General features: G+C 48.0%; 1 protein-coding gene across 5 annotated transcripts in view; it reads right to left on the minus strand.

Annotated features, from left to right (window-relative positions):
* Positions 1–19,769, minus strand: part of EXOC3L4 (exocyst complex component 3 like 4) — a 360,645-nt gene that overhangs the window by 16,047 nt on the left and 324,829 nt on the right. For 3 of the 5 annotated variants that reach the window (XM_071745520.1, XM_071745524.1, XM_071745525.1), the window contains exons 1-3: positions 6,601–6,991; positions 4,699–5,098; positions 1,297–1,948 (exon numbers count right to left, since the gene is read on the minus strand). In XM_071745520.1, the coding sequence (XP_071601621.1) occupies positions 1,297–1,948; positions 4,699–5,053 (1,007 nt within the window). In that variant the 5' untranslated portion in view covers positions 5,054–5,098; positions 6,601–6,991. Of the gene's footprint in view, positions 1–1,296; positions 1,949–4,698; positions 5,099–6,600; positions 6,992–19,769 lie in introns of those variants that run through there. The other 2 variants (XM_071745523.1, XM_071745521.1) reach the window with 2 other exon arrangements.

Raw genomic sequence — 19,769 nt, forward strand, 5'->3', positions numbered from 1 at the left:
CTGTCAATATTCCCTCTCCCCCTAAAATAAATAAAGTATATTTATCAATATGTTTATCACCATTCCCACTAAGAAGTGTCACAAGGTCCCCCATCTACACAGTTTTTAAGTACCTTCAGGGATAGTGGTGTATACACCTCCCTGGGCAGCCTGTACCAACACCTGACTGCTCTCTCATCAAGAAATTCTTCCTAATACCTAGTCTAAACCTCCCCTCGTGCAACTTCAGGCCATTTTCTCCAGTTCTACCATTATTTACGTGAGAGAAGAGGCAGCACCCACCTCCCTACAACCTTCTTTCAGGTAGTTGTAGAGAATGCAGATGCTATGTCTTACACATATCTTGTTCAACCACCAAAAAAAGGATCCCATTACCAAACCAGTGCTGAGCCCACTGTTAGGTTTAGAGCCAAGTGAGGATTGTACTGTACAATGTCACGCTGCTGGAGAGTGACTGTTCAGCAGAAAAAAAGCTCAGCCTGTTGATAGTGTCCTGGAGTCAATGTTCCTGCAGTCATGATTCAGATTGCCCAGAGAGGAACATCTGCACATGTGGAACATTGCACAGCCCAGTCTGCTGCTTATTTAAAAGGACACGACAGATTTAAATACAAACTCTCTGCTCTGACTGAAAGGATTGGCTCAAATGTATACCTGAGAAGCCTATTCCCCTCTCTTTCTTTTTTTTTTCCTATTTGTTTGAATTATGCACACACCCAGGCTGCCCTGAGGATGATGTTTGATATATCTATGCAGATCCTAGAACATTTTAATCACCTCTGAATTACAAAGAGCTTTAAGAGGGCCTAAAAAGCATGGATCTCCCAGTGGACACATCTGAGCCAGAACTTTTATTTTAATGTAGTTAATTCCACAGGGTGATGTCTTGGCACTTCCTCAAGATAACTCTGGCCCCTGAGTGACGTGAGGTAGTGACGTGGCCTGTTTCTAAATGCACCACAGTTTTCATGAGGCAGGAAGAAGGCAGGGCTGACGCCCAGGTTCCTGGAAATGTCACCTAGAAGCTGATGGACCTTGCAGAAAAGGAGCAGGTTTAGCAGAGCTGCAAAGAGGAGCTTCCTGGCATGTGAGAGGAGCAAGTGGGAGAAGGAGGAGAAAACAGGCTAATTTAGACCTGTGACGAGCAGCAAGTGCTTCTCCCTTCAGAGACCTTTGTCCTCACCCTTTGATAGAATGGCTCTGTTGAAGAAGTGACTGTGTCTCTCTTGCTTGCCTAGAAAACCTGAAATTATCTGGGGAGGAGGCTGAGGCTGAGTGGCCAGTGCAGCAGCTTACCTGTGGTAGGTGTTGGCCACCCAGTTGAGCAAGGTGCGGAGCTCATGGAATTCCAGTGATCTTCGGGAGAGATGTTGCAAGTGTGAGGCGATGGCCTCATGAAAAGCCTTCACATACGTGTCACACACCTGGTACTCCTCTGGGTAGCACTGTTTTACTGATAACTTGATTTTCAGTAAGTCTTTGCTCAGGTGTTTCTGGAGGAAACTTAAGTGGAGATCAAGCCAAGAACTCTCTTCTTCCTTTGATGCCATAGGTATGCTCAGGACTCTTTGTCTAGCACTCTCCCTGACAGCTTTCTTCCAATACTCCCTCCAATTTCTGGGTGTGCCAAGGGAGTCTGACCCAGGACCAGAAGCGTTGCCTGTGTTAGGATGAGCTGCTTCTTCCCAGGCAATTAAAGTCACCAGGGAGGTCAGCATGGTGTCCTCTACAGTGGGATGCTCCAGTGTTCCCACCACAATGGATTGGATGGCATTTGTGATGGAGTTATAGAGCAAATCCACATCCTTGGATTTCCGCTCAAACTCCTGGGGGTTATCTTTGTATTTGTCAGCATCTCTTTCAGCCATAATCTCATCTTCTAAGTACCTGATGCTTGCAAATGCTTCCAGAAGTTGCCTTTTCTGAATAAGCTCATTGATTTCCATTACTGCAAAAAGGAAAGAGGAAGGGATCAGGACAAAGAAGGTGTTAGGTGACGGCCAGGTTGGTAACAGGACAACGTGTGCCACAGGGAAGCTTGCAGGTCTGCTTTGAGTATCCAGGTCCCAGCAGTAGCCCTGAGACTGACCCCGCTGATCTCTCTATGTCATCTCTGACACAGGAGAAGAAAGCAGTGGAAGAGCCTGCAAATTGAGCCATGCCTCTAAACTGTTGGTTTCAGAGGTTGGAAGTATCTAAAAAACCGCAGAAAAAACCTTAAACAATGGGTGCTAAGGCTGCAGAGGGGGACCCTGGGGTCTGTGGCTCCATAATACCTCCCCTGTCTCTGCCCTTCTGTCAGTGTGATGAAGTGGGACTGGCAGCAGGGACAGTTTGGGATGTATCCTCCCAGCAGGATTTCCTTCAGCAGGGATGCACTTGTTTTCCAGCATAGCAATGTGCTCAGCACAGCTCTGCTGCTGAGCTGGCCACAGCACCTCTGGCTGAAAGGATGTTCCAGATGTTGCCTGAGAATGGAGAAAGAATGCCCAGGGGTCCAGTGGGAGGAGTGGGAAGGATCACAGCAAGACAGATCCCTTTGGGCCTTCTGAGCTTGTGGGTCAGATATCTCACCTACAATCAGATACCAAGCACTGCCTGTTTATTTTCCAAGGGGTAAGCACTGATGTCCCTGGATGGTGTGGGAAGGTGTGTGTTTTGGAGGGCATCCTAGCCTGTTGGTGCTTCCTCCTGGTGCTCAGGTCTCCTGTGGGGTTTTTCTCCCCTTCTTTCCTTTTGGCACTCACTGCCAGTACTGCCTGTTTTTGGCTGAGGCTGGTGGGAAGTCAGCAAATACTTTTACTCCCAAAGTGGCTGAGGCCTACTGAGCTTCTCATTTCTTTTTCAAAACCTTGCTGGTGCAAGAACCACTGCCTATTTGCCAGTAATAGAAGCAGTATTTGCCATGTGTTGGGGAGCTCCAGGAGCACTGCTACCTTTTCAGGGGACCCCAGGATGCTCTTACCATCTACAGCACCATAACAGTTGCTCTGGACAGGAGATCCCACTGTGATACTGGGCAAGAGACAAACATTAAAGAGAAGGAGAAGGGTATTATTTAGGCGTGTGTGGCCACTTGTTCTGGGACATAAACATATAAGAGACCTGGAAAAATCAGAAAGCACTCAAAGAAGATATGAAGAGCTGGTTCATAGCCCATAATTTGTGTCCTTGGGCTTGTCTGCACACAGATTTTATATCATATGCACCAAATAACCCAACTATTGATACATCGTACAATGCACAGGGCTTTGAGTGCCTACATGGAGCTACAGTTGCTTCTGCACTCAGAGGGGGAGGAGATTGTGCCAATTACCTTAGCCTCTTCTAGATAAATAAATATAAAACCTGTGTTTGCACAAGTGCTTGCAGTGAGAGACTAAAGGAATACATTCCATTCTGTTTAGCAAAGTGAGAAAACACCATTTAATCACCATCTAGGATAATTATTCGGGGAGGTGATATTGGGTGCTAAATGGATCTTTAATTTAGCAACAGAAGATCAGCCAGCTGGTAGTTGAGGGAAGACAATTGAAAGGCAATTAACCATTAGGCAGCTTAATGGTGCACATGATAGAATCTCCACTGCCTGCCCTATTTATCTCAGGATAGGATGTGTTTCTGACAGAGCTGCTCTAGTCTAGGCCAATCACAAGTTATTTGGCATAGGGTGGACCTTATTCATGCGATTCCTTGGCTTGTTTGTTGCAGGAGATGGAAAGGGCTTATGGTAATGTTTCCTGTGGCTCCTCATCTGTGACCCTTTCAGAACAGACAGAGAAAGTTTGTGGGCTCAGATCCAGCTTACAAACCTCAAAACATACCAGTGCAAAGCAATAAGTTACCTTATGGCACACTAGAGCAGATTTTAACAGTGAGACAGTGTTAGCCCTCCTATCTGATCCCCATGACATTCTATGCAGCACACCAAGGATTTCCTTCTAGAAATTTAGGCTGAGGAAAGGTCACTCCATGCTGACCCACCTCAGTCCATCTCCTGGTGGATGCACTGTAGTACCTCTGCCTTGAGAAGGCAGGGAAGAACGGTGGTGAAACCAAGATCAAAGTCATTGCAGTCTGCCCACATACGGGGAAAGGTGAGAGCTATGATGAAGGGAGTTATTGTAATTTGACTAAGATCTATCTGTGTAATGCTGACAAAACACATGAGAGTAACCAGCCTGAGGAAAACAAGCTGAACAAATTCTTGCAGCACCACTGTTGTGAGAAGAATAGGGGGAAAGTCACTGTAAGAGAGCAAAGTATCTACGGAGGTCCCTGTGCAAGGCTGTCTCTAAGATTAGGAACCAAGGTGGAGGTGCCAAAGCAGATCATATTAAATTGCCTTTTTTTCCTCATCAAGGCCTTACAGCAACCCACGGAGTAGCGTCTGGGGAGCATCAGCCTGAGAGCTGAAGAACAGAAATTCCACAAATTCAGTGCAAGCAATGGCGTAGGAATAGCCCACATTGCACTTCTAGATACTGTCAGACCAGCAGTTTCCAAACTGTGCTCAGCAGACTGGTGACTGATATGTGTGATGGATGAGTTCATGCAACGGGGGACAGTTGTCTCTGCCCTGAAATGGGTTGTCTGTTCTTTAGCACCTATATTGGGCCCAAGACTTGCAAAATGTAAATTGCTTGAAGATTACATATACCCTGCCAAGCAAGTTACACTGGTGGTTTTGCTTCTTACCTGAAAGAGGTTTTCCTTGAATGGGCTCTTCCTCTGCCTTCTCACCAGTCTCCTCCACACCATTACAGTCTGTGGTTTTGTTCTCCTCATAGCTCTTATGGAATCGCAAAGAAATTCCTTTTCTTTTCCAAGTGCCAGTACCTTCTTTTCCTTTCTCTTTGCTCAGACTTCGTGTTGATTTCCGGATGCTTAACAGTGTTTTAATACCTCTTTCAAATAACCTGCTGTTCATGCTATGGAAGGTTGGGCTTCTCAGTTCAGAAGCAACCTCCATCTTTTTGTTCCCTGCACTCTGTGTCGGAGATCCTGGTTCTGAGGCCATGCTCCTTGAGTCTAACTCTGTATTTGTATTCATCTTGGTTTTCAACAAGGGGTTTTCCAAACAGGCTGATGGTAATCACTGAAATGCACAAAACAGCAGAATTAGGTGAGAGGTTCAGAACAGGGTATTATTGTACTTCAATAATACAATTGTCAAAGTGGACTGAAAATCAAAGTCATCCATGGACTGAAAATCTGTGCCTAATGCAAGGACAGAGCAAGTTTTCTAGCCTGTAGCTACTGAAACTAACTCTTTACTTACAGACACCTGCTTGTAGCTCTGGAAAGCTCTACCTAAGTCCATAAATCAGCCAAGTGGCAGCTATATCTCCAGTGCCAAAGAATCTCTAAATGTCAGAGATGTTGAAGTCTGTGTACATGCACCATTCTGGTGGGCAAGGGGGAACGTTTTTACTTTCCAGTCTTCTGGGTGGATTTCCAGCCATGCAGAAACGTTAACCTTTTCCAATGTGAATGCAACAACTTTAGGTCATGCTGCTGCTTCTGCCCTGCTCAAGCCCTGCTGGAAGTTAGCCTAGGAGTGAGTGGTCCCTGGTGGGTGGCTGAGCTCTGCTCTAGCCCCTTCCATCAAACCCACAGCAATCTGCGCTCAGAATCGCCATGGTTACAGGCTGTAGGATGCAGTGAAGTTCCTCATCACTCATCCTGCCTCAGAGCACTGCAACCTGGCATGCTGAGAACGGGTATCTTGAGGGCTGAGCAAGCCCCTGTGTGAGCTGCAGGGGATGCTGCTGGAGATTTCAGGTTTCAACAGCAGAGCTCCTGTCCGTGCTCCTGGCGTGCTGCAGGCACACCCCCTGCACCTGCTCAGCTCCTGCCCTGCTGCAAGACACATCAGGTCCCCTCTGCCCACTCTGAGGGCTGGCCTGGCTGCTTGGGAAGGGGACAGGGGGAGAAGTTTTGCCTCCCTTTCACTGCCTTATAAAGGGCTCTCACCAGGTCACCAGCTAACAGTGACATGCACTGCAGAGCTCTGTGGATGGAAAATGCTGCATTTCCCCACAGCTGGATCAAGACAGCTCAGAGATCAGTTTAAATCATTACAAACAGCTATGGCTTGAGGTCAGCCAGGAACTGCACATCTCTCATCTGTCCAGCTCACAGCAGCTGGGCACCGAAGTATGGTTATAGTGAACAAATATGCTGGGACTCTGGAAATACATTTCAGCCTTCCTTGATCTGAGTCTGGCCAGACTTTCACTCCCTTGTGCATGGTTATTTCACAGGTTATAAACTGCAGGGCCTGTGCCTTCCTACTGCTGACCTCCTCACACAGTGGAGCTCAGACCTGGCATCCCAGCTCCTCGGGGAATATTTAATCACTGATTACCTTGCTTAGGAGCACATCCCATCACAGCTCATACAGAGAGTGGGAAGGAGAGGAAGGCAACCCATTTTCCAGAGATTTCAAGGGGAAGGAAGAGGGAAGGAAGAGTAGGAAGAGTGCTAGTTCAAACCCTGCAGACATGGGGTCTGTGGCCAGAGCAGTGATCTGAAGGGGTGAGAATCAGGGCAGGAGGACCATAAGCTCATGGTTAAGGAAAGAGAAAGGGTACACACCCTGATACCGACAGAGCCAATCTTCTCCGTAGCGATCTGGGATAAGACAGGAGTGATCCACAGAAACCAAACCCAGCTCCGTGCTGCAGGAAATCCTGGGGAGATGAGGTGGTGGGTGGACAGGTCCGCAGGGCAGGTCCGGGTGATCTCTCCCACCTCAGCTTCCTGGAGCTCCGTCCCACACACCCACGCTGGCTGAGGGGCTCCCCCTGGGCACGGTGCTGCTCTCCATACTCCTTCACCTTCTGGGAAAGGGTGGTTGGAAGTGGGAAATAAAGGCCTGTCCCCACCTGCCTGAGACCTCCAGCACCTTCTCCTGTTTGCTTCCTTGGAGACACTCCACTACTGTTTCACTTTCATTATGTTGGGCATTTAAAAGAAGAAAAGAGGTGGGGAAGAAATCTTGAATGAGCTCCAAGCTCTCAAGGTTAATAATTTATCTGATAGATGGGGGTTAAACCAGGAGTTTGACAATGGTGAGGGGCTGCTGGGCTGAGCTGGCCTGGGACAGCCAGAGGGAGAAGGACTACAGTGCCTGGTCCTACCCTGATGGGGCAAAGATCCATGGCTTCTGGACGTGGGGGTTCAAAAGCAGCCATAGAGCTGCTGACTGGGAGCAGTTGCATTTCACCCCCTTCTGCCCCATTTCTGGACGTCACGGGTGCCTTGGTTCCAGTAATGATTGCCAGGTGTGAGTGAAGAACAGGGAATGCTGTGTACCATGGTTATACATTTATATATTCACCTCTTCACTCCTCGCTTTGCCCCAAGGGCATTTATTTCCATGGGGACCCTGACCCTGGGTACTTCCATCCCTGGATCATTTGGCCACCTCAGAGAGAACTCATAGCAATGGAGCAAAAAAGGGGTCTGGAAGGTTTAAGTGACATGGTCACTTGGGTTGTCACTGAATGGTGTAAGTGATTTCAGCCTGGGGAGCCTGCAGTGCCCAGATATAGGTGATCCAGGCCATCTGGCTGGGCACACCAGGCAGACCCAGGGGGCCAAGCCCCCGGTGTAATGCAAGAGGGGTAAATCAGGAGGTGTTGGTGTGCCATGGGCAACATGCACTTCTTTTCTTCAGGAGCCTAGCAGCATGTCACCTCTCCACGTGATAGTGGAGATCAAAGTGTTCAGTGAGGGGTTGATGTAATAAAATAAAGTCCTCTAGCAATTGGACTTTGTGCCATGCAGAGGACAACAGAGAGGTTCATAACTTCCCTGTGGCTGGGAAAGGCTGTGTGCCCAGGTGATGGAAAGTGTGTAGGGCAGGAATAATTGTGATCAACTAAACAGGGAGGAGGGGCAGCACAGACTAGTGGGAAGATAGTGAGATGTGAATGGGCAGAGCATCATCTGGGACTGCCCAGTGGTGCAGGGGGAGTCCTGCATCAAGGCTCTTCCACCTAGGTGGCCCAGAGCTGAGCTTTTTATCCTCATTCTCTTCAAAACCACATTTAAGCCACATACCATCCTGACATGCTGGGGAAAACCACGATGGGTAAGGCTTCTGCTGCTCTGCCAGGGTGACAATGGGGAAAAAGGAGGGAGCTACTTACTCAGTCACACACTGAGGCGTGGAAAGTCCCTTCAGACACAAAGTCCAACTAAGCCTCTTTCCATCCTGGTCAGTAATTAATTTCTCCACCAGGCATTTACAAGGGTTTGGGTCGTACAGGCAGGCTTGCTAATGCTGGGGAGCAGCCAGAGCTGGCAGCAAGTCTGACATGGATGGGGTCTGGTCTGGAAACCCCTTGGAGCTGTCAACTGCCCCAAACCACAGATAGCACCAGGCATGCTGAGATGATGTGTAACCCTGAAGGGATTCTGCACCCCTCAGTTTAGGTCACCCCTCTTTCCAGAGCTCGCTCTCTCAGCATCAGCTCACAAGGAGCACTCCTGCTCCTAGAAATGCCATCCGGGCAATGTTGTTTCCAGGAGTCTGGACACAGTAGATCATGAGTATTTTAAAATTTACTATGTTGTTCAGTTGTTCGTGGTTTTTCCTTCAATTTTGCAACAACCCTTAAGCTATCTGTGAGGGCTTGTTTTCTTTAAAAAGGAAACCTAAAGGTCTCCATACTCCAGGAGTGGGCTTCAAAGCAAAAAAAAAAAAAAAAAAAAAATCCAACAAAAAAACCAAACAAAAAAACTCCACAAAAAACCCCCCAAACCAACCAACCAACCAACCAAAAAAACCACAAAAACCAAAAAATACAAAACAAAACCCAACATTGCTTGTGAAGAAGTTCAATAAAATGGTGAAGCTGGGTGATATTATAATAAATCTATACCTTCCTACTCTCTATGACCTGGAGAGAAAAGTGTTCAAGAAATCCTGGCCCCTCACATGCTACCATTAACAGCCCCTCAGTATCAGATGTATGTTTTCTCAGCAGTACCACAGTGGAGCTGAGGAGTGTTCAGTGAAGTCTGCACTAAAAAGCTGATGCCATGGTGCCATGGGCACCACATAGATGCTACTGTGTCCCCAGAGAGGTGTGGGGCACCCAAGCCAGCCCTGCCAGGAGTCACAGCCCCACCATAGTCCTCCATCTCTGATTCTAAACTCCCAACCATGCTCTTCATTTGAAGTGGGTGAGTGCACTGCAGGAAAAAGCCAATCCTTGCAGTAGGTGACCTCCAAATGTTTTTCCCCAACAATACTTTGGTTTGTCTCCTGCTCAGCCTTTGCTAATCCACCCACTGATGCAGCGAGATCCACACAGCACCCTGACTGTGTTGTACGGTTCTTCACTTGGTGCTCCGTGTGGTTGTTCAGCCCCAGTGTAAGTGGGAACACATGTTCCTAAAAAGATCTGGCCATCTGGAGGAAGCATCGTGAAATTACCTTCCACCCAGCAGCACCAGCTTAATTTCCTTTTGTGTCTCCAGGCACAGTCGTGAGAACAGATTAATCACTGTCTGGGGTGTTGAATATCGGTGCTCTCAGCCTGAGCTAGCAGCAAGCTGGTGGACTGGGCTGAGTTTGGACCTTCCCACGTGGACAGCTCAACCAGGAAGAAGAAAACAGAAAAGGAGGCAAAAATAGTTGAGAAATAACAAGAGAGAATGTAGCAAACCCAGGTGAAAGCACCAGTGCCTCAGAGCTGTGATTAAGGATCTTGTGGCAAGTGGCTGCCTAAATCACATAGCCAGTTTTTGCAAGATAAATTCAATGAGAAATTTGCATCCTGGCTTAATGAAAAAACAGGGTTTTTCTCAGATGCTTGGCTGTGTGATCTCAGCTCCTTTTTCTGACTGTACTTCATCATGCAGCAGTCTCAAAGTGTTATCACTCTATCAGGCAAGGAGTTACTGATGTTCAGGTGCCAGTTGGATGGGGATGCAGAGATGCTGGAGATATCCAGGCATGGGGTAGGGCCTACAGAATGATGTACAAGCTCCATGTCCCTGAATATCTGCTTTGCTCCTGACCTACAGGCTTGAGATATTCATCAGCTCCAAGTGCCAGGAGAAAAACACATTGCTGGGGGAATATTGCTGCCATGCCCTTGCAGAAAGCCATGGCACATCCCTACTCCCAGCCTCACCCTCCAACCCTCATGGCCTCGGCAGGGTGAGAGATTACCTGCTCCCTTCCTGCAGCTTTCCCTCACCACGTGGGGGGGCTGAAATCTCAGGCTGCATGGGCAGAGGAGACCCTAGAGCTGCAGTGATTTGTTTCAGCTCATTTGATATCAGCTGGGCTGATATTTTTAACAGCATCATCAATGACGGATAAGGCAAAGACGTGCTCAGAGGCTGAGTGTGCCTATGCAGCCGTTGCCTCCTGGGAGGTGGTTTGCAGGGCAATGAGATGTACTGCTTCACCTGGAGTATTTTTCTTCCTAGTTTTAGAGCATAGGTGGTAGGTGAGGGATGGCTGAGCCTTAAGCAGAGAAGTCCACTTGCAGGGAAAAAGCACATTGTGATCTGGAGACTGGCTTTTGCAGAGGGGATGCTGGCCCTCTGACTTGAGTGGGAGCTTTAAAGAGATGCTTTTTGGCAAAGCATAAGAATGTTGTTGGGAGAGGAGGGTGCTCCAGACCCTGGCATACGTGTGATGGTGTCCTACACTGTTTCTGTGTTGCCATGGGAGGAGACCACCAGGGTTAGTAAATATTACACTGGGAAACAAAAACAGTGTTTTTGTGCTCATTTCATTGCAGAAAGGTGGGCCAGGAGGATTTTCTGTAAGAGCTGCCACTGCTCCAAAAATCCGTCAGAAACACCTAGGTGTTTTTGAAGGATAAGCATCAGAAGTTTTTCTTCCCAGAAAAGTTCTTCAATAGATCTGTGTGAGCAGTGGCTCTCACACTTTTCTTCTTTGTTCATGTAATGAAAATGTTTAACCCTTTCACTGAGCCACCATGTGCTCTGTGCCAGGAGCTGTGCTGAAGCAGTCTGGACCTGCTAAACGGTGTGGCTGGGGGACAGGCTTCCTTGGTCACCTACTGCTGGCCTTCTGAGCTACCAAACCTGTGCTGAGCACTGGCTGACACAGCTCCACAAGCACATATCACCAGCATAGCAGAGGTTTCCCTCACTACCCCGAGCCTTGTGGCAGCTCTGCTCCCAGGGATGCTCACTGGGGACATGCTGTGTGTTTCCTTCTGCTTGTTTTTCATTAGTGGTGAGCTGATGAGTGGAGGGATAGCAATGGCTCTTCCCACAAAAAACTAGCTGTCCTTGTTGTGTTCTCCATGCACTTTTATACTCAGTGGAGCACATACCAGTCCAAGCCATGAACGTCCAGTTTCTCAAAAAAATTATGGTCTTTGACCTCTTCTTTCTGGCTGAACTTTCTCCAGCTTAATCCCAGGCTTGATTTGATAGAGGGGGTGCAGTCTGGTTCTTATCTCCACCTCTAAGGTGTAGTCTGGTTCTTATCTGTATAACACTAATAGTCCATGGCTTTGTCTCAGTGTGGGTGGGAGCATGTATCACACCTTTGCATTGACCACACCAGAGTGAACTATGGTGCCCACAGCAGTGCCCCAGGAAAGGAGGAGGAAGATTTTACTTGATATCTACCTGGGTCAAGCCTGAATGTCCAGCTTCTGGAAAGCTAAATTTTCCTTACCTTTAGCGGCTGGGAAAAACTGAGAACTAGTGCTTGATTAAATATATATTTCTGTACTATATATTTTTAAATAAGTGTTTTTGAAGTTTCATTGAAGATGTTGTCACTGGAATCATATTTCTATAGAGATCATAATGACTCGTTTTGAAGAGTTAGTTTCAGTCAGTCAGTGCTTAATTCACATATCAATGACTCTGTAAACCCTAAATCCATAACTCTGCTGAAACTGTTCTGATCTATTGTGCCAATGAATGCCTGCAGGGGCTCATTGGCATGGAGATAGCTCAGTTAATGAACCACTGCAGTGAGGGTGGGTGGTTGGTGTTGGCAGAGGGGCCTTGTCCTTGCCCAGGGTTTTATAACTGAGCAAGGAGCTGGGTGAGCACGAGATTTGGTTGATTTTCCCCAAACTATTTCATGTACAATCCATCAGCCTGACCCTCACAGTCTATCCCATCATTTGCCGTGAGTTGTACAGCATTTGTGTGTGGCAAAAGTTGGACCTTTCTGGCATGTCTGCATCAGACCAGTATGGAATTCATGTTGTTGCTTTGTTCAGAGTAAACTGGTTAAGCTTTAGTTGATGATTAAGCTGCTGAAGGCAGTCTCTCCTACCCAGTTATTAGAGCATTTGCAAACTCTTGCTGCTGCTGCAAAATGCCAGGAGCTGCTTCTGGTTGAATGGAGTCTGTTTAATGGTGCCACTGTAAAGCGGTCCTAGGATTTTGTTCTTTATTTAATTAAATGTATAATCCCTATGGAAAACAGGAGACCAATAGAAAATGGTGTGAGAATACACCCGGGCAGTGAAAGCACAGGCAGCTGCTGTGGAGTTCAGTGAGCACAGCTCTTCCTCACCCCCCCAGCTGAACATCACCCGTGCAGTCAATCAGCTCGGGTGTATAATTTGAGTATCCTCAAAGCACTCAGCCCCAAGAGGCACCTGTCAGTCCTGTTTGTCCACAGCCTTTCCAAACCGGCAATTTTTTTCCTTTTTCAGTCCAAGGGGAATTATATTGCCATATTTTGAAACCTTTTACTGTAGGGCGCTATAATGGAGCCCTAATTGCAGTCACATAACAGGTGCTGTCGTAGAAACGCTGTTTTCTTTTTTGTAGAGTTTAATTTGATTTAAAGTGGTGACCGGGGCACAATGAATTGCTCACATGCTCTGGTGGGTTTTGCCCCTCCTCCCTGAGGCTCCTGCAGAAATGGGTACAAAAACAGCATATGGCAGCACATGTGCGTGATGGAGAGGCTGGCAGTGCTAGCCAGCCACTGTGGCCACAGCAAGCCCCAATTGCATAGGCACAGGCTAAGCCCATAACTGCACAGACATCCCCATGGGAACTGGCTTTTTGGGGCCATGGGCCACCCTGCTGCAAAATGGGCCAGCTGCTCAACGTGAGTTGGCAATGTGTGCGTGCAGTGCAGAAAGCCAACCATAACCTGGGCTGCATCAAAAGAAGGGCGGCCAGCAGGTCAAGGGAGGTGACTGTACCCCTCTGCTCCATTCTGGTGAGGCCCCACCTGGAGTACTGTGTACAGTTCTGAAGCCCCCAAGACAAGGAGGACATAGAGCTGTTGTAGTGAGTCCAGAAGAGGGACACAAAGGTTGAGGGCTGGAGCACCTCTCCTATGAAGACGATGGAGAGAGTTGGGTTTGTTCAGCTTGGAGAAGACGAGGATACAAGAAGACCTCAGAGCACTTTCCAGTACCTGAAGGGGCTACAGGAAACCTGAAGAGGGACTTTTTCCAAGGGTGTGTAGAGATAGGACAAGGAGGGGACGGTTTCAAACTAGGAGAGAGTAGACTGATGTTATATATTAAGAAGAAATTATTTCGTATAAGGGTGGTGAGACAACAGAACAGGTTGCCCAGGGATTCTATGATTCCATGCTTGTGAGGACTGCTGCTGCTTGCATTGCCTCCCTGGCCACCCTCCATGGCCACCCTTCACCCACAGCTCTCCTCCCACTGGACAGGACCAGCCCAGCTCCTCCAGCACAGCTCTATCCACAAACCCTCTGCAAACCCCTCAGCCATCCCCCTCCTGCTCCGGCAAGCCGGGGCTGCCACCAGCACAGGGGGAAGGTGCAGCAGCAGCATTTTTCCCCACTGATGAGCCCCGTGGGTGCTGCAGGGCCGGCCCACAACATCGGCTCCGGTGGCCACGCCAAGGGGTGATATTTGCATGTGCCGTATGGCCCTTTAAGAAAGCCTATATATGACATTTCCTGAGGAAAGCAAAGCAAAACAAAGCAAAAAGGAGGCAAGCAGAGCAGATGAAATTCCGCAGTGCTGGGGCTGACTCCGTGTTCGCGGGAAGCTGAGATCTACCCGGGGTGAAGCCAGGCGAGGCTGCCTGGCACTGCGCTCCCCTCTGCCGTGGGGTTTGTGCCGTGGGGGGAGCAGAGCTGCTGCTGGGGTGTGTGGGTGTCCTGGGCTCCCAGGATGCTCTTGAAAAAGCCTCGCTGCACCGGAGCCAAAACCAGAACGTGAAAGATCTGTTTAATTGCCTCTGTCTGCTCCAGCATCAAATATCTGCTCCAGCTTTGGACCTAGGGAGACAATACTGACTTTCTTCTAACTTGGAAAGCAAAAGCTTCAGATTTACCAAGTATTTACTTATCTCCACTTGAATCCACATCACCCTAAAGGTGCTGTAATTTTAGCCTGTCTGCATGTGCTTGCACAGACAGACACAGGCATGTGTGTATGGGACACCAAACCACTACAGACCACCAAATCTCCCTTCATACGAATGCTTGCAATGCACTTTTCACACTCCTGGAGTGTTTGTCTCTGCTTCCTTCCTTCCTTCTGCAATGCTCTATCACTGGCATGGTGAGGCAGATTAAAGCACAAAATTATTTGAATTTTACTCTCTGAATCACATTGAGAAACCTTTTACTTCTGGTTTGGGAAGTCAGTCTGTCTCTGCCTGGCAAATCTTGCAGGAATGGAAGTAAATCATGGTAACTGACTTCAGATATAGCTTTTTTCTCTGCCCTGCTGGAATGGGATGAAATCCAGTGCTTGCAGAGGCAGGAAAGGGCAGAGTGTAGATCTCAGAGTGTCACATTCCCCAGAGTCCCTGTGTCTTGCCAGTCCAGACACTACTGCTGTCCTGGTTCTTACATGGATGCCAAGAGCAAAGCCCAGCACCCTGGCTTGGACCACTTTGACCCCCATCACTGCTAAGATGGGGCCAACTGTCATGGCAGCACAGCCATGACTCTGTCCCTGAGCCCACAGAAAACTCTGAGAGATGTGCAGTTTGTGCATCACCACACACTGTGCTGCTGAGGAACTGCCCCAGTCTGCACTCCTCCCCAGCTGAGCAAACCTTGCCAACCTTTCGTCTGTTCCATCAGCAGATGTGGTCGGATTTGACCTAATACTATTAACAGTTTTGAGGGCACAACGTGCTCCACAAGCAACAGCACAACCTTGGTATGTAGAAACCTCCAGTCCACATCCCTCCTAGCACTGAGACAAACCTATTTCTGTAGAGCTGCGGCTGTGTTGCCATTCATTGGAAAGCTGGAAGATGGATGAACCTCTCAGTGCTGGGATGTGCAGCCCTCTTTGGCTGTGTCACCTCAGAGCTGGGCTCTGCAGGGACCACAGCTCCCTCTGACAGGGGTCAGAGTCCCATGGCCAGCCCCTGGGTTTGCAGTGGTGCCCAATGACCCTGCAAAGCACATCACTGTAGGAACAGTGTCCCCTTCTGGGATCCTGGAACCCTCACTGCTCCTCAGTGCCACTGGTGCCAGATAGGCTTCCCACTGACACCACAGGAAAGAAATAATTTTAAAAAGCAAGTCTGAAGTCAGCAGATGGGATCAAGCTGAGCTTTCTGCCTGTTTCTATGGAGCCCCAGGGGAGGCACTGGCTCCTGGTGACTGCCAGCACTGTCCCTTCTGGAAGAAGACTTTTTTCTTCTCCCTGCAGGAAGCCAGAGGAGCTCACTCCTCTGCCCCTGGCCACTTCAAACCCACATCCCACATGCCAAGCAGTGCTGCAGAGTCCTGCCAAAGCCACACAGATGGACACACTGGAGCTGGGCAGTCCTGGAGGCAATCACAGCATTGATGGCAAGCTGGTGCCATACCATGGGGCATCCTTCTTGCCTGCTTCCCCAGGCCACACCAAGCCCCTCTTTCCAATTTGCTTTCAGCTATCCATTGGTAGCAGTGGATGGCAGTAGGTGGCAGGTGATGCTAGTGTCCTCTTTGGTGTTCCCTGTTATACAAGCATTACCTTGGTCAGCCAGACCCTCACCCAGGTACATACAAGGTTGCCCAGCCAGAGGTGGCTGCCCAGCCTTGCTCCATTGACTGCTCTGTTGCTGGCACAATGCAGAGCAGGTTCCAAATGGATTACTGGCACCTTCCTCCTGAGACAATGCCTGGCAGGTAGGAACTCATTCTTACCAGAGGCCTTTTGGCTCCACAGATGCCTGAGCACCCCCAGTTAGCATTCCAGACCTCCCCCACTCCACTGGCAGCTTCACCAAACCCAGTACTAAACTGCTACTTGCTTTCTCCAACTGAAGCTATTTGGAGGACACAGCCCCAGCCCATGAAGAGCCGCAGAGTGAAAAGGATCACCCTGTCACAGGTTGCTGCTCTCTCCCACCTCCACAAACATTCCTACTCTGAATTCCTTGTTTTACACTTCTGCAGCGTTTAGCTGTTTGCAGGACACCATAGGTTCTGAAACTATGCAGCTCTGGTCAGAGTCAGGCTTCAGCCCTCTTTTATGCAGGAGTTTGGATTTTAGGCCATTTCTAGCAATTTCCCAGAAGAGCCAGCAGAGATGTGTTTGAATTAACAAAACAAGGACATTTTTACATTTTTCTGAATTCTTTGTTTTCTAATCAGCCATTTGAGACACCTCTTCTTGAAATAAAAGAATGAAGATGATAGAAGACGACACTGAGGGGGAAAGGTATATAAATCCTCCCTCTCTATGACTGCAAAATAGCAATGGGACTGATAAATCCCATTTTAAATCCAAACACAAATGTCTTCTCCAGCCTGCTAAAAAATCAAAGGATAAACAATGAAGCCAAATTTGTATTGCATCTGTGGCTATTGCACATTTTCTCTCTTGCGTTTTAATTTTCTGTCTGGCTTCATCTGCTAAAATGATGCTGAAAAATATTTGGCCTCATTGTGATTATCTTTGTGTCGCATCTCAGAGGAGTGTCAGTCATCTCCTCTGCTTTAACCTATTAAACAATTCTTTCTGATATAGTATAGACTTTTATCAAATTGAAAGAATACAATCAGCAAGCCATTCCAATTTTCCCCATTAAACTTCTCTGGGCTATTGTTGTTTATTTTTCAGCATCCTATTCTGCAACACAATTCAACCTCTGCTCGAGTTGTGATCGTAGGCTCAGAGTTATTCAGTGCAAGTGCAGTTCAGTTTCAGATTTACTACAAACTGCATCACGCTGTAAAACCCACCATGCTACAGCACTGCACTGAGATGAAAATAAACCCCCACAAGACGTGGTTCAGGTCACTGTGTGCAAACCAGTAATTGGACTCACATTATTTCTCAAATTGCAGTCTACAATCTGTCCATCCCTTCAGCAGCACTGGTAACTGGGAATAGTCCTCCTTCCTGTGAGCAACCTCTCCAAAAGCTAAGGATTGGTTCTGCTTGAACTTGATACTTCTGAATTATTTCTCATATCTGGGGGGAGACAATGATGTGAAGTTGGTGTGGAATTGCCCCATAGGCAGCAGCCTGGGTGGAGCAGAGCTGGCAGCCACAAGGCACTTTTGGGAAGTCCTGTTATGCATCACTAAGTTGGGGTCCAGTGGTGACAGGAAAAATCAAGTAGATGTGTGAAACCTGACCACATGAAAGCCAAGCACCAGCATACATTCCATAGTATTAGAACTGCAGTAATTATTCATATTTACCTGCTGCACTGCCCGTGAAAAACCAAGGGCCACCTCTGTTTAGCCTGTCCTCACTGTGCTTGACTGTGTATGAATACAATGGTCAATAGCCAAGATCATTAAATAAGATAAAAAGCAGGACTTGGCCTTGGATGTTGACCAGGACAAATGAATGTATCCTGTTTGGTGCTGGCTGCAGCCAGCTGCTGAGTCACAACCCATATCACATCCTTGAACTTAACTGGCCAGGGCTGTGAGCAAACAAGCAGGGAAAAGTGATGCAAGGTGAGCCATGAAAGAACCTTTCCTTGGTACAAAGGTCTGTGTACAAGCTTTTGGTTCTCATGGAAGTCTTAAAGAAATCAGGGTGTGAAAGTAGCAGAGGTATCTGTGCTGCTCTTTCTTAGGAGGCAGAGCTGGCACTTAGGGGGTGAAGGTAAACCCTGCAGTGTCTTTACACAACAAGAGATGTAAGATCTGGTGCAAGACCTGAAAGTGTTGGCTGGTGTCTCCCTGCCCATGTCTGCTGTAGGAATGGTGAGTGCCTGGATCCCCTGGCCCCACTGTGGCGAGCAGCTCAGGGACCCCCAGCAGCCGTGCAGCCTCTGCCAGGCATCCTCTCCCTGTTGCCACTGCCTGTCTCCCAAACAAACCACAATATTGACACAATCATCTGCATATGGGCACAAATGGCTCCCGCACGGATCCAGATGAACCCTGAGCCAAGGACTCCCGGTTCTGCCAGGAGAAAGCGCCAGGAGTGGCTGCCTTTAACTAAAAGCACCTTTTTTTTTTTATTCCTGTAAACTCTTGAGAATCATATTGTTTCTCAGCAAACCAACACTATGCAGGTTCCCAAAGAGGTGCAGGAAGCTGGAAGTTATCTCCTGCCCTCAATCTCTTCCCAGCAGCCCCTCTCTTCTCTTACATCCTGTAGCCCAGTTCGTGGATTTCTCCCAGGAGAGGCTACAGCATCCCCCCTGGGTGGCTTTTATTCCCAAACCAGAGAGAAAAGTGCACTAAATATAGTCAGATTTTCAGCTCTGCCTCCAGCAAGGTTGGGGACAGCAGCTCTGGCAGGCAAAGGCTTTCTCGTGTTTGTGGTGAACTGGTGCCTATCTGAAATTGCTACTTGTATGGGCAGCTAATTCCCTGCCTCCCAGCACCACACTGGTAGCACCTACATCTGCTTGCCTGGTGGCCCATGCTCTACAACAGGGTCTTAGAGGTGATGGAGAACAGAAGGGACAGCACTGAGTGGGGGAAAAGACAGGAATATAAAATGTTTTGTGAAGGAAAACAAGTAAAGATGACAGAGAAGAAAAAATGAAAGTAGATAGCAGAAATAAAAATCTTTACAGCAGAGGAAAAGAAGACAGATGGAAAGACAGGAGAGAAACATTGAACAAAGAAGTGTAGAGAAGTCAAGAAGAGGTTGGGGGAAGGCTGTGCAATCGTTTGGCACCAGCTACTTGCATTAGTTCCCTGAAAATTGTGCAGAGCGGGGGCAGAGAGCTGCAGATTACTGAAGCACCACAATATCGTGGGCTGGCCACTAAATTACCATTCAGAGAGTCTCTTGGCTTAGCCTCACTGCTGCCATGAGAAGGAGAGGGATGTATGCTGAAAAACAGATCTATGGGGAAGAGGGTTGAGACTAGAAATTCCATTATATACTTGGCACTTTGACATTTTTTTCCCCCTTTTGTGAAATCTCAAGGGAGCACTGCCTACTCTTGCAATAATAATAATAAAAAAAAAAAAGTAGCATATGAGTTGGCATGGTAACGTCATCTACCAAGTAACTCACACGTAGGATTTGCTTCTTGATCTAGAATTATAATGTCAACAGCCCCCAGGAAGATGCTTTCTTGTGACTGACTGCCTGTTGCCAACAGTATTTCATGCCTCACTCATGCTTGGTGGCCTTGGTGAGACTCACTGTGGTGCAGGGACAGACCTGCTCTTCTCTGACCCCAGGGCACACACTTGCTGGTTCCTCTGCTACACCCCTTCAGGACAGCATTACTTGATCATGCCCAAGCACAGGTTTGCATTTAATTACTGTTATTCTGAGAAGTCTGTAGAACTGAGGAGGTCTGAGAACTGAGCAAGCTAGTTCCTATGTGCCCACACTGGGAGCATCATGCTGCTGCTC

The sequence above is a fragment of the Heliangelus exortis genome, chromosome 5 (genome assembly GCF_036169615.1).
Source record: "Heliangelus exortis chromosome 5, bHelExo1.hap1, whole genome shotgun sequence".
NCBI classification, from domain to species: Eukaryota; Metazoa; Chordata; class Aves; order Apodiformes; family Trochilidae; genus Heliangelus; species Heliangelus exortis.